The sequence below is a fragment of the Dendronephthya gigantea genome, unplaced genomic scaffold (assembly GCF_004324835.1).
Source record: "Dendronephthya gigantea isolate DGI-Jeju-01 unplaced genomic scaffold, DenGig_1.0 000043F, whole genome shotgun sequence".
NCBI classification, from domain to species: Eukaryota; Metazoa; Cnidaria; class Anthozoa; order Malacalcyonacea; family Nephtheidae; genus Dendronephthya; species Dendronephthya gigantea.
Window position 1 is genome coordinate 478,334 of NW_021163053.1, and position 14,663 is coordinate 492,996.

Below are 14,663 nucleotides of genomic sequence, written 5' to 3' on the forward strand. Positions count from 1 at the left end.
TGCTGGGGGACCCACATAAAGTTATGTGTTTGACCCATAAATTAGGGAGGGGGCACAAAAATAGGTTGAGGGGCCAAAAAGGTACATCTTTGTAGGCCGTGGAGCCGACACGCTCTAAGATCTAAGGGCAAGAGGGAAAAAACAGGGATGGAGGAGATGGGATTTGGGGCGGGCATTCGCCCCGTCCGCCTATTTTTCCTAATGAAAGCAAAGGTACCTGTTTCGAGAATAAAGTAACTTTTATTCCCAAATTGCTATTTCGACTGCTTTTCGATTCGTTTACTAGTTTTCTCTTTGTGTACAAAGATATTTTTGTACGTTTTGGCAACCAACTATAACACACCGAGAGTTACTTCCGGTCACGCGAAGCAGCCGTGAAATTTGCACGAAATCCACGCTCCACGCTGCCTCCACGCACCTCTGAGGCATGGAACGAGTAGGGGAAGACGAAGCTTTTTGTTTGCTTTGCTAGTGGTTTTCGAATTCGAGAGTGAGATATTACTGCTCTTTCAGTTTGTTTTCATTGACATGGGCAGTTTTAATCTATTAAGGGTTATAAGCGTTGAAACGTATGGCTGAAAGCGGCGAAGCTAGGCGTGATAGCCGGCATTCTACACTCGATGTCGAAGAAGACACCGAGACAGATGTGCAAGACGATCCTTGGCCTTACGATAGCGACACCGAAGAAGTAGATATTGACAGTTTTGTCAATAGTATATCACACGATGTCAATGACTGGAAGATATATTATGCAGATAGTTTTACCCTAGAGAAAATAGGAGATGGCTTCTTTGGAGATATATACAAGGTAGAAATAATATGCTATAGGTATATGATTCTAATCGTCTATTTACAATGTGGTGTTGCATAAGTGTTCTCAGATGCTACAATGCTTCAGCGATCTAGTACAGCGCTAATAGCACGAGTTGATAAGGAAATGTATTTTGCAGATGTAGTAATAATCTAAAAAATATGCAACATATCGTGTATACAATAATTAAGCGCAAAAAATTAATCTACAATGTAATCCTGTGGAATTGATGTATCGAATTGATATGCTTAATGCGTGTACTCTACGTAAAACTAGTAAATTTAGCAAAAATGTTGTTTTACTCCCATAAAAGCCTAAATGAACGACTTGTTTTAAGATAAATAAAGCCAAATTTAGGCGAGCCTATTAGGGTAGCGTAGAGACAGCTGAACGTTTATACAGACAACTGAAATGCATATATTGTCCTATTGCGGAAATCCCTTTCGAAATATAGTGTACTCTACACCATACCGGTTAGTGTTTGTTTGTTTATTATAACTTCTAGCTAAGTAACTGATTGTTGTAAAACTACTTTCATTAGGCTATTGAATTAAATACTGGGAGAGTTTTGGTAATGAAGGCGATGAAGAAGGTGACGAAAATGAAACTAATGTGTGCGGAAATACGACTTATGGCTCGCTTGAAACATCCCAATATACTGAGGCATGTTCGAGAGTTCTCGTTTTCTTTGTCAAATTTGTTTTATAGCACTGCGGATCACTTTGTCTGATTTGCTCAGTCACCGCAGGAGTCGAAACGCTCAAGACAATGCGTGCTCGCAAAAGCATTTAATAATTGTCATTTACCCTTCACAGATTCCTAGGCGTTTGTCTCGACACTTCTGGAATTCACTTACTTACTGAGGTGAGAAGTTGCACATAATATACAATTTACTTTTCAATTTGTGATCGATGAATCTACTTTAAATAGCAATAAAATATTGATCTCGTTTTACTTTTCAGACTGTGCGCATTTATTTATTCAGTAAACACGGAAAAACTATTTAGTTCCAATAACCTTCAACTGACAATTTGATATACAAGGCCTATCAGCTTTTTTCGCGTTTTCGTTTGTAGTATATGGAAGTTGGTAATTTGGAAGATGTCGTTGCAGACGATAGAGAAGCTTTGCCGTGGTCTTTACGCATGAAACTCGCTCACGATATCTCGAAAGGCATGTCCTATCTGCACAGTGTTGGGGTAATCCATCGCGACTTAGCATCCAAGGTTTGTTTATAGAATTTTCGCGACACTGCGTGAATATAATTGCATTCCGTTGTTTCCGCCTCTTAAAAGATAAACATACGGACAAACATAAGTGTTTGTAATATTGAATAATCTGAACTAAATTTTATTTGTTTTTCTCTTATCTAGAATGTACTAATTTCAAACGAAAGCAATGGTTACACAGCGGTCATTGCTGACTTTGGGCTAGCTGCTAAAATTCCGTCGAGGTAAGGATTACATACCTAGAAAATAAATATCATTAGATCTATTTTGACAGTCAGTTTTTTGATCTAGTTATTAATTGAAACTTGTTATTACATTCCATTACAGTTCTAATTAGCAATTTTATTTGGATTTTTGTTTATCAGACATTGTATTGTTAAGGTTGTAAGAATATGCAACTTCATGCAGGCCCTAAATATGTTTTTGCAGCAGTTTCTAGTTAGGTCAAAAAATTGTATACAGTATTCACATATCCACAAACATGGATCCAGTAGAACAATAATATTTAATAACAATAACAATTCCCCACTAAGGTACAACATTCATTGCTTGAGATCTTCAGTATATTTGGTGAATTTTTCTTGACTAAAAGAGCCTTGACACAGTACTTGTAGAAAGAGCTTAAGTATGCTCGTATGAAACTCTAATGGATTTTTAAAAAACTTTATTTAACATATTGGATTATTTTAATAAAATATCTACATTTTAGCCCCTAAAATTTACAGGAAAATATAGGATGAATATTGAGGAAAATTCAATTTTATAATGTGGGTGTTAGGATGTTACACAACATGACATATGAAAGGATTTATAATCATGCTGTTATATACTTTTATCTTTGCTTATTTCATTCTATATTTTATTGTAAGTGTTGGTACATTTCTGCATGACACATGAATATAAGTAGGACCACACAAAACAGACCATTGGGTCAACAGTGAATAAAGGGTAAGGTGAAGTTCACTGGGTATAGTCTTATCAGTGTTAAGTGACTCTTCAGCCTTTATAAGCTTACTCCTAGCATGCTCACAGTAATGCAAATGTTCCTGCTGATCGAGAGTAATTTCTGCTTATAAGTCAAAGTTGTGAGTCTTAGAATTCCTGTGCAATTTTGTTTTTAATTTCATGGTCATTTACCTTTACATACACTTTATTGCATTAAAAATATACATATTAGGAGTGGAGTTTTATAACAAGTAGTCAGCACCTTTGATTTATCATGAGTTTCACCCTTGCCTTTTGGTTGGTGAAAACTTCATGTTTCTCTCACAGTTGACATGCAAGTCTACAATTTGCCACAATTTACTCTCTCTCTCAATTTCTCTCTCTCTATATATATATCTTGTATCTAAGCACTGTCACAAGAGAATACAGTATATAAGAGTGGCGAGTATTAAAATCTGTTCAAATGTTAGGAGGTCATGCATGCAACTATCACAAATGGGCTGTTAATAAACAATATCAGGTATTTAACCTGATGAATTACATTTGCAGCAGTGTTTCCCACAGAAACTCGACACGTTTTTGAAGTAATCAACTTGTATTTAATTATTGTCTGCACTTAAGCTGTTTGTTATTGGTGTATTCACATAATCACGACAACTCATTGAAATGAATGCAATTAGGCAAACAAATTTTTACCGCATGTATATAAATGCGTATTTTCAAGTTTGATATTCATGCATTTTTCTTAACTAAGACGAAAGACGGGAATTTAATTTCATGTTTTAGGTTATCGATATTTGATACCTAGAATGACAAGTGTGTTTGAAAAATGATCTTCCAATGATAAAGGAGTGTTGATAAATATTGCGTTTTCTATATTAAAATCATGCGATATTTCTACTTATCACCGAGTTTATTTGGTTTACGGCAGTGACTGACTTAGGTGACGATGCATGCACGCATTGCAGTTGCAGTTAAGCTGCACGCACGCTTTGTGTCATGCAGACGTCTGCACAACAACAGCTGGAGGGCGATAACCTTTCAGTCGGCCATTTTTCACTTCTTAGCCTAAATATTATTAAGCTATTCGCGCTTGTGTACTTAAATAAATACCAAAATCTAATAATGTACTTACATCAAACAATTCTAAACTGCACTAAGCTGTCGTTTACACTCCTTGAAAGGTTCTCACGGTTTTGCGTCTTGAAATGAATACTTACAAGACTAAACGACCAATATACAGAAAATTTATAAACAGTCTGGCGTACGTCGTTATCTATCACCAGCGTGCTTGTCACTCCTGTCTATTAAGTGTTGGTTTGTATAATTAGTTGGATTCTTTGTGGCCGCTTTCGTAAACAAAGGATAACAAAGTGGTAAAAACATGGCTCAGTGGGTTGTAATTATCAAGTGTAGTAATACAGACAACCTTTTTTGCACAAATTCCAATAAGATTACTATCTTTGGGTTATGTTTGATTTGCTTTCATAAAAATGATCAGACGTTGTTCTTCTCATGCACCGAACACATTGATAAGCAATAAAGCTGAAATGCCTCATTTATTGCGTCTAGTTTCGGCCTAATCTTCTTGACTTGGAAGAAGTATATATTTTTTTCCGCGTTTAGACTTTAGCTCCAATTTTCTCTCCCGATTTTAGAATTGCGTCCCCATGTTTTATTCCAGACACTAGACAAAATATGCATCAATGTCGTAAAATGGCAAAAGCTTGTTTTCCTGGAGACGTCAACCATGACGTCCTTCTTAATCTTCTTTTGAAATCTTTGTTACAAACACGTCGTTATAGACGACACTTGCAACAGTTCACTTCTGTCACCTATAGTTCATGCTCGTTTACACTATCAAATTCAAACGGCATATTTTGTTATATCGGCTTACGACTTCTGCACTTCAAGACGGCAACGTCGCTCTTAGGGCCCTTGTCTCCTTGAGGAAAAGTCCGGAAACGCTTGGACTACTGTTGAAAATAATGAAAAATTTCAACGAAACCCTAATCCTATCGAGCCAATTTTCATTTCTCAACTTGTCTCAACTAAGCTTCCTGCTTGCTTCTGTTAGATAGCAAATATAGGAGATAAGTCGTCCATTCCATTGGATCTGATCAGTGAATTTTTATTTAGCAATGAAGTCACGCCTGATAGCATGCATGCATAACCCGAACGCATAGCTACTTCCCTCTTGTCATTGAGAAAGAAAAATTTTAAAATTGGTTGAATTTTCTGTTTTCCAGAAAAAAGAAACTAAATGTTGTTGGATCTCCCTACTGGATGGCACCTGAAGTTTTAAGGAATGACCAATATAATGAAACTGTAAGTTTACAAGCATCGTGACGGAAATCAATGCTAGTGGATTGCCAAGAGCTGCCAAGATTGTGTTTTTCTATAGTTTTCTCTGAACCTCTTCGCAGGTTTAATGTCGCAGCCATTTATTAGTGTTTGTCTGTTTGATTGCAACAAAGCATATTATATCAATTATACCATGAACTTGAGTCTTATATATGAACTGATAGCTGTCGAGACGAAGCTGAGTTGGCTATCAGCCATATTAGACGGAAACGAATGATATTATTGTTTTTATGATATAGCCTGAACTATTTAATGAATAATAAAAAGTGAAATATTTTAATTCTTATCACAAATTCCGCTGTATTGCTGGCTGTTTTCATTACCCTTCGTATACAGTGTAAGCTGATATACACACACTGGGCGAGACTATGTAACAGTTCATATATGGTGATATAAACTATATTATAATTTAAATTATTACCTAGCAGCTCCATTTACAGGGTGTTACTGCTAGACGGTTGAAAGGCACTCCAGGGTATCCACCCCATATCCACCATTTTCAGACCCTAGCTATCTCTTTGTTATTCACTGTAGTGTGTTGTAGGTTTCCTGTTGTTGTATGCATTCCGTGTTGTAACTCATAATAATCAAGTAGCATTTCCACTTGCATTTATGGTTAAGCATTGTGTTTTTTTAGGTCGATATATTCTCCTATGGAATAATATTGTGTGAGATCATTGGTCGTGTTCATTCAAGCCCGGATGAAATTCCAAGAACAAATGTATGTATATATATATTTGCCGAATAACAATGGCGCATTATATAGCTAGATAACCGTAGGATCTTTCAGATTGGAGATATATAGTCATATAGAGTATCTATGCTGGTGGCTGAATAGAAAACCTCATTGACGAGGAAACTTTATTAAACTTTGATTGTTTTTAACTTGAATATTTTGACCACAATGTTTCATAAGTATTATTGTCTCTTCTGTTCACGCAGCATTTTGGTCTTGATGTGGACAAATTTTGCGAGTCAGTTCAAGGATGTCCTCCTGAATTCCTGCAGTTAGCAGTGTGTTGCTGTCAGGTACGCTGTGGCTGTGCTCTTATTGCAGGGGTAACGATGAAGTAAACATGTAAAAACATAGCGGGATTTTCTGGGTTTATAAAATTAGTACATGTAAAACATAGCGGTAGATTTCAGTTCTAGTAATACATGAATCATAGAACAATTTATTGAATTCTATGATTCTTTCATTTTGTGTATGATATACGAAAACTACGTCACAGTGCAGTGCAGCTACGTCACAGTGTAGTGGCGTGATCAGCATCATTAATTGGTGGGGGGGGGTATATTCATTTATTCATGTTGCGTGATCGATTCCTTTTGTAATCTACTACTTTACAGTCCGTTAACATGAACACGTGTAATCATCGCTTTCTATTGTTATTATGTGGCTACTGCCACAGTGCTTCACCACCCCCCTGTCCCTGTGCGACTAAAGCTAGACTAGATGATACAGGTGAATTCTAGAGGTTGAAAAGGTCTTATGTACAGCAATAATAATGCAACAAATTAATGCAAGAAAACTAAAGGTTATTATAGCATTACGTAGTCAAATGAATATGAATGATACCTATTTCATTTTGTCCTGTCTTTCAGGTTGATCCACAGTCAAGGCCTCCGTTTGAAGTCACTGCAAAATTTTTGGACTATATTCGACAGTTCGAGATAATTATAGGGTCACCTACTGTATTAATTCAGGACACCCGTAATTGTGGTCAACGTATGTCTGCCAACATTGAAGACTGGATAATTGACTCCAAGAAAAGCCTGGAGACACCAATAAAAAACATTCCAACTTGTGACGAGGATTGTGTTTGTGAAAATGGCACATCGACGATCACGAACGGAGGATCAACGGATGGTCCCAAAACAGACGATGAGAATAAATCAAACGTGGATCTAACCCCATGTCGTACAAGACATTCCAATAAACGCCACTCCTTTTTCGCAGGTCTGAGATATAAATATTTCAAACCGCATGTAGATACCGAAGATCTGGTTAAAAATACACCAAGTAAATTAGCAGGATTCTTCAATCGGGTTTTACATGCACAGAAGAAACATAAATTTGATGGACGAAAGAAACGACGATCAAAAACGGCGTATGGCGATGTCGTTGATGACAGACCAAGGCTGCGGTCTTTTCGTACGCTACTATTAACACATAAAGAGAGAAGTGCGAGTGACGCGCATTTTAGCGAAAATGTTTTACCAAGAGGATCTTTTGAACCTGATATTGCTGATCTCTCTGCCGCAAAGTTGAATGGCAGTGGATCGTATGCGTCAACACCTGTGACTACATATCGTCCTGGTGCAAGTGCGAGCACTCCAGGCTCATGCACGAGCTCCTATGTAGACGGAAAGTTCCCGGAAGGATCGTTTACACCAAAAAGAAGTTCGTTTACCCACGATGAGCACACGCCAACAGCAAGCTCAAGTAGAACTTCATTCTCCGAAAGAAGGCCGAGTGATCCTCCTTCTGAATGTACAGGTGATTACGAAGACGCAGATAACCGAAGTAGTTGTGAAAACGATGATCCATATTTAATGACTTGGTCGGGATCGTCGTTCCGAGAGAGTATTAAAGGTTCACAAAGAACGGATATGAATGGATTTAAAGAAATGAAGCAATTACCGAGGTGTTTCTCGGAGTCAGATGTCGAAGCATTGAAAGTGACAACTAGTGATAGAACAAAAACGTTCACACCTCGTCATTCACCTCAGAAAACCAAACACAAACGAAATTGGAATATTTTCAGTTTTTTTCACAGACGTGGCAAGGAGAAACAGAACGTGTAGAAAATGCTTGCATATGGTAAGTCAGCTAGTGTATTGATTTAGGTATACACACTGTTGTACGGAGGAATACTTTCATGTCTCTCTGAATGTTTCAGTCTTTAATGATTGATTTTTTTTGTCTCACAGGGTCTCTCTAATCAACATCCATTAGGTTAACGGTGATTGTGACACAACGTTGAATGTTGAAAAAGGTGGTTTGAAATAGCGTGAGAGTTGAGTCAACACACAAATCTAATCCTTGACGCTTTGACCGCAGCGGCACAAGAACCGCATGCAGTAGAATAACGCAATCTTTCCAGTGTCTTCTGGGGCAAATAAAAAAATATGTTTTCTGGCCGGATATCTCTTTCATATCCTTGCTGGAGTTTGTCAAAGTTTAAATCTAGACAGTACTATATGTGATGGCTATAATGGACCATTGTTGATTAGATTCTAAAGTAATATAAAGAAGCTGGGAAATATGAATAATCATTTTTGGAGCACGCTCCTAAACCTTAGTAAGACCCTGGCTACGTTTCGTGGATTGTTTAACCGAGGTATTAATTCACTCAAAAATTACAAAATCAATGCGATTTGCGTAAAAATGTCTTCACATGATATTTAGCTGTAATAAATTACTTGACCTTCATGCACCATAGACACACTTCAATTAATCCTGCACTACTTTATATATTGGACGTGCATGTTATACAACTCCATAGTTATCGTGAATTTTATGCGGCTAGTCAAGAAGGTTGTACATTGAAAACCAAAATCCCGAAATCTCAATCTAACAGTGCGAAGAAAACCCAAGTGCTTGAAAGCTCTCACTTTTCGCGCTAGAAAGTCGAGATTTTTAATTTTGATATTCAAGGTACTTACCTGGCGCTAAGCAATGATTTGATTCATTCTTCGTCATATTTGACTTCGTTGTCTAATTCTTCGAATGAAATAACAGAATTGTGACTTGTACCCTGATGGTACATTGTACCCTAATGATATATATAAAATATTCGAATACATCACTCAGGACCATTTTTGGCAACTAGAATTTATTGTAACCTAACTAAAATCTGGTCAAGCGAAGATTACCTCATATACTGTACCTCGAAGTACAGAACAGGCCTAAAGACGTTATACACTTCCGTCAGACTAGTAATTCATAATAATGCACCTAATCGGAAATAATTTCAAAATGTTAGAGTATTTGAATATTTTTCTCCTTAATTTGGGTTGATGCTAAGGCTTAAAAGTAGATCAAAATACATCGTATTTAAATTTTTTGTTGCACTTATTGTTGAAACTTTATGACATGTCGCGTGAATGAACTTCGTTTGTCACGAACATCTTGTATTTCTTCAGCGCTGAACACAAGTTTAAAATGAACCTATACATATATAGTTTATAGCTCTTGCACGGGGCCGCTTGGTCGATTGGCGTTCAACTTGAACAGTGGATATAAGCCATACATCTTGCTAACTATATAATCTTGTTTCCCATTTTGAACTTATCCGCCGTTTACGCTAAACGCCTTTCACTCTACCAGCCCCAGAATTTGCACTATAGTTAGCTATATGAAATCGAAAAATGAATATTGTTAAATATAAATTATATTTATATGAATAGATTTACCACTGCATGCGAGGCAGAAAAATGTGTACTATATGAAATCATTACGAGAATAAAATGTTTCAAAAATTTTCTTTACTATATTAAGTTCATAGTTTAACCTTGTCCATATTGATCTATATCACAAGATATAAACATGAAATGAAAAGATATCCTTAAAAAGTTATTGAGTAAAAAAAGAACACAAACAGCGTTTTTTGCAATAATATGTCACTATATGCACACGCCACAATTACTGTACCAAAGTAAATATACTAAGAAGATATTTCATGGATAAGTAATAAGAGCAGATTAAAAGAAATTGTACAATATTTATTAAATATATCAGTAATATACATGCATCAAGTATAATTTATGTTTTTTCATTGTAATAATACTGTATTCCTCCTCTTTCGATCTTGGTAATAATGCACGAGTGTTCATTTTTATTCTTGTACTTCAGTAACTACATAACAATTTATTCACAATTAGTACGACCAGTGCTTATAGACCTGAGTAAATGAGTAAAGTCAGCGCCGCACTAATTTTTTTATGGCCGGAGGTAAACTTTCATAAGGGCCGTTCACGGCTCGCGAGAATATGAATATTTTGTAGCTGGCTGCATGAAAGTTTCTGATCTCATCACGTTGATTAAACCTTAGAAAGCTCGGAGGAAACGAAAAACTCTCTCTCGATTTTTTAGGCCAGTGAAAATTCAGGGCTGGAAGCAACTGCCTCCTTTGCACGCCCCTTCGATAATTCGGCACTGAGTAACCACCCCCCTGGCTGCCAACCCTCCTAATATTTATTCGTTCCTCAGGGAAACACTCAAAAAAGTTCAAATCACTAAATGCGTTGACCTTTATCCATCCGGCCGAAACAAACCAGCCAGTGATGTTAAGGATGTTGTGAACATTCTTAAGCCCAAAAAGCCCACACACACAGGACGCGACCACCAACGCGACGCGGTTTTTTAATTTTTCAGCTTTCAAAAGCTGCTAATTTTGACAATGATATGTAGATTTTGACTGGTCTGGTACCCATATCTCTTAAAATGTTCGTTCAGGATTGAATCTATTTGCTTCTGAAAATGGAAAATTCGCGTCGTGTTAGCAAATCACGTCCAGTTCGTGTGGGCCTTTACATGATGCACATTTAATAAAACGTAAATATATATATTGCTGCATACCTCCTGGAATGTTTATTTTATTGGATGATAAAATATCCGCTTGAATTGAAGTTAGTTTTACGTAGAGCTCATCCGGATTTTTCTGTCAGACAAGGAAAGTATAAAAGAATGCAAGATAGGCATTATCCCGATTGTATAAAAATGTAAGCTTACCAAAAATTCGTTATAAAACGTCTCGCCCAATGCTTCTTTTACTTTGTCGTTTACAAACGGGAAGGAACGAACAAAAAACTGAAAAAAAAATTCATAAAAGGCATCAGACACGCCGCACGCGCTAAAGTGCCTTAAGGGCCCATGACCGTTAATTTCTCCAAATGATCCTGAATGTTAAACGGGTTGTGTCGTCAGACCATATTGGTCTGATCACCGTGTGAAGCATATTTTTAAATGGAACGAGTAAACAATCAGCGTGAAGGCAAAATTGCCAACTTACCTCCAGTGTAACTGCAGCCTGTCTTTGAGAATCTGGATGATTTGCGTTTCCCAGTGCAAAAAGCAAGCCGTGTATGACACGTAGCTACAACAAATTGCAGAAAAATATGCAGGGGTCATTGGTTAGGAGCAAAGCAATAGTAACCTGCAAATAGGGAAAGATTGGACCGCCTTAAAGATTAAAAATGAAAAATGAGAAAGAAAATTTGAAGAATTTAGAGTCGTTTGATTGAACCGACTGGCTGCATGGACCCTGTTGTCCTAGAGCGCGTCATGGGAGTGTTAGTAAATTTAAATTATTATTCCCACCTGAACCAAACTCTCTGCGACTTCAGGAGATCGCTGAGCCAGTATTCTGTGAATGATATATAAATAAGTGTGAAGAATCAATGATATACTTTAGATTTTTTGACGATTTTTTGAAAGATTTTTTACATCCCGTATTGCGTAGCAATTGCATGATCATGATTTTGTTACCTGATTACTTTGCAAGCAGCCGCCTGTTGGACATAAACGGACAACGGGGCGCCAAATTCTGGCATCGTGGTATCTTCGAATTATAGAAAAACCAAGAAAGTCTAAAATTATTTTGTGATCGGTAAAGTAGTTTCTTTTGCAATCAATTAGACTTTCTCAAACATGTAGAAAGCTGCCAGTTCAGCTGAGCAACGCTTGCAAGTAAACCACAGATACAATTATTTTTACCCCCTGAGACCGTGACACCGGGTTTGCAGATAGAAAACATCAGTTTGTCGAGTTGTTTTTTTAACCGCGATATTCATCCATGCAGTTATACTATAATTTAATCATAATTCGCACCACTGAGAATTTCAGATTTATCGGCTTGGATATCTTCTTTAGATGGTTTTAACAATGCAACCAATCCCTTGAGCATGGCAGGCTGAACATCATAACACATGAGGTCTTTAATCAGTTCAGACGCTTCATATTGAACTTCGAGATGCAAGGATCTCAACAGCATTAGTACAGAATCCACAATAGTAGGACTTGTCGTCTTAACGATAGGCTGTTTTAGACAGAAAAAAACACAGAGCTGACATAATTGTTGATTGTTGATCCACTAAATCCCGACCCTAGCTCGCGCAGGATCCAACATTTATTTTAGATCGGAAACGTTCGTCTGGATAGTTTCCAGTTCAATTTTGCTGATAGTACAGTGATACTGTAATAGTGAAATTTCTTGGTCATTATGTAGTTTACGGTAGGTTTCCTCAGACTCTGTCATGCCTACGGTACCTGAACAATTCTTAATGTTTCTGCAGCCATTTGTTGAGCTTTTGGTGATACTGCTCGCAATAAAGCGATCAGTGCTTTGTATACTTGTCCTTCAAACTTGGGATTACCCTAATAAGCAAACACGAATTTATAACCTATTTGACAAAACATGTTTTGCCTTTGCTGCAATAGAATGAGAGGTGGAATGATTTGGATTTACAAAAGCCCAGTGTTGATAATTCCCACTCATGTGTGTTTCATTGTCATTGACTGGATCATCACTACTCATAATATATATACCACTAACATTGGATAATTCTTGAATGAGTGTTTTTGCACAGTCTTGAGTTTCCTCTGAGGTAGATTTTGCAAGACATTCTGCCACCGCTCGAATACCTAAAGATATAAAATAAAATATTGAGCTATATTTTTGGGACAATATCAGGATGAGCACAGGTTGAGATCCAGGTGTTTATTAGGAGTACCAAAGCTCTCGCAAATCAATTCCTTGTATCGTCTTCCAGAATCAGCAATGTGCATCAACAGTTTCAGAGCTTCAACTTTATCTTCCTTTAAAAATAAATATTTCTTATTGAAAATGCATGATTGGAAGTTATCAAGATTTGTATATGCATGTACCTCTTTTGCTTGTTTCAAACCCAGTATTTCTAAAACAGTCAAGACACCCCCTACTTCTAAGAATTCTGTGAGAAATTTATGACTGAAAAAAAATCAATTTGGAATTGTCAGGATCAGAGTCACACATGAAATACATATTTTTAAATATCATAGATACAAAAAATAGAAATTAACATACCCACTTGAGGCTCCCACAAAGATATCAATAGCCTTGAGTTGTAAACTAACATGAGTTCCAATCATATATTTGCATTTAGTTAAGAATAACACAGAATCTACATTATGGGATGCAGGTTAAGAGCCATAAAGTTGTGAATATCAATAATAAAACAAACAGACAACACAACAAAAAATAGAGTAGAATCGTTTCTTGAAAAGACATATTTAGCAATCACTAGGATCAGAGGATATGTCATTCTAAGCCAAGCTGTCAGTCTAGTCAGAAATAAACTAGCAGATTGGGCAAATTCACTTTCAATTTCTGGACCAGTCTTATTTTGATTAGTCATAATAAAATCTTCCAGTATGCGTGCTCGCACTTGCTTGTTACCATTGTCCCACTGGTGAAGTAATTTACGCACAGATGCTGTATCATTGCCCACTGTTGGCATTTCTAAATGGAAACCTACTAAAAAGAGGGAAAATGGAAACCATAAAATAGAGATAAAAAATAGAATACCCCTACTGAAGTATGAAATATGAAGCAAAGTAAGGTGAATGGGGGTTGCAGAGAAAGATATTCCAATTTTGTTATACTGTACAATTAGTTATTAGTACCCTGATTGACAAAGATTCTTACTCCGAATTAAATAAATACACGCAAGGTGACAATCACGATGCATCATGCATGTTTATAAATACAATACCTACCATTAATTTTTACAATTTTAAACAGTTTACTCGTTCAAAGTTCTTTACTATAAAAGCTGTTACTTTAAAGTTATTATTTTAACTGCTCTGTCGCTTCCAAAGTGTTAAAAAAGTTCGATTTTTAAAATATAACGTCAATGATACTTTTTGTCCGCCATATTGTAAGACGCTTGCTACCATGGCAACAAAAATAAGATTCGTTTTATGATTGATTGCCCGCAATTCAGGCAAATTCATTTCGAATATATCGGCATAGATACGGTGTTCAGAGCTGACGAGGTAAATATGAGGTTGGTTGGGTTGGTTGTGATCAAGATCAGATATAGGAGAACACCTCATGTATAATGCACTTCATTAGCTTGCAAAGTGAAACAAGAAATAATTTTTCTCCTTGGAAACTAACCCAATACCCAGGCAATCTCTCAAACCTGGGTACAAAATTGAGTGGAAAAAGCAAATTCATATGGTGACAGCTGGACCAACCTTATCAGCTGACAGTTTGCAGCCTAGCCTCACAATTTGTGTAGGACCGTAGGTTTGTTTAAAGCAACCT

At 36.7% G+C, this 14,663-nt stretch overlaps 2 protein-coding genes across 3 annotated transcripts; one reads left to right on the top strand and one right to left on the bottom strand.

The window, feature by feature from the left end:
- Window positions 1-436: 436 nt before the first annotated feature.
- LOC114527120 (vascular endothelial growth factor receptor 3-like) lies at window positions 437-9,815 on the top strand. Its single transcript, XM_028548737.1, has 10 exons — window positions 437-808; window positions 1,353-1,474; window positions 1,627-1,675; window positions 1,888-2,037; window positions 2,185-2,264; window positions 5,235-5,313; window positions 5,987-6,070; window positions 6,292-6,378; window positions 6,955-8,173; window positions 8,284-9,815. The coding sequence occupies exons 1-9, from the start codon at window positions 572-574 to the stop codon at window positions 8,155-8,157; spliced, it is 2,091 nt and encodes a 696-aa protein (XP_028404538.1). The 5' UTR covers window positions 437-571; the 3' UTR covers window positions 8,158-8,173; window positions 8,284-9,815.
- Window positions 9,816-9,857: 42 nt separating this feature from the next.
- LOC114527121 (armadillo-like helical domain containing protein 1) lies at window positions 9,858-14,306 on the bottom strand. 2 transcript variants are annotated; one of them, XM_028548739.1, is made up of 14 exons: window positions 14,111-14,306; window positions 13,652-13,865; window positions 13,419-13,487; window positions 13,241-13,322; window positions 13,087-13,171; window positions 12,909-12,997; window positions 12,623-12,730; window positions 12,185-12,392; window positions 11,843-11,915; window positions 11,675-11,720; window positions 11,367-11,450; window positions 11,087-11,164; window positions 10,934-11,015; window positions 9,858-10,210 (listed from the first exon to the last, which is right to left on the bottom strand). In XM_028548739.1, the coding sequence occupies exons 2-14, from the start codon at window positions 13,849-13,851 to the stop codon at window positions 10,191-10,193; spliced, it is 1,224 nt and encodes a 407-aa protein (XP_028404540.1). In that variant the 5' UTR covers window positions 13,852-13,865; window positions 14,111-14,306; the 3' UTR covers window positions 9,858-10,190. The 2 variants fall into 2 exon arrangements, with proteins under 2 accessions (XP_028404540.1, XP_028404539.1); XM_028548738.1 differs by having other exon boundaries at window positions 13,652-13,868.
- Window positions 14,307-14,663: the final 357 nt, after the last annotated feature.

What these genes read in the sequence shown, in the direction of transcription:
- LOC114527120 (XM_028548737.1), top strand. Translation starts at nt 572, where the DNA reads ATGGCTGAAAGCGGCGAAGCTAGGCGTGATAGCCGGCATTCTACACTC. An exon ending in GCTGCTAAAATTCCGTCGAG is followed by an intron (nt 2,265 to 5,234) that starts GTAAGGATTACA and finishes TCTGTTTTCCAG; the next exon opens with AAAAAAGAAACTAAATGTTG. An exon ending in TAGCAGTGTGTTGCTGTCAG is followed by an intron (nt 6,379 to 6,954) that starts GTACGCTGTGGC and finishes CCTGTCTTTCAG; the next exon opens with GTTGATCCACAGTCAAGGCC.
- LOC114527121 (XM_028548739.1), bottom strand. Translation starts at nt 13,851, where the DNA reads ATGCCAACAGTGGGCAATGATACAGCATCTGTGCGTAAATTACTTCAC. An exon ending in TAAATCTGAAATTCTCAGTG is followed by an intron (nt 11,916 to 12,184) that starts GTGCGAATTATG and finishes TATAATTCGAAG; the next exon opens with ATACCACGATGCCAGAATTT. An exon ending in TAAAATAAACATTCCAGGAG is followed by an intron (nt 10,211 to 10,933) that starts GTATGCAGCAAT and finishes ATTGTTATGTAG; the next exon opens with TTACTGAAGTACAAGAATAA.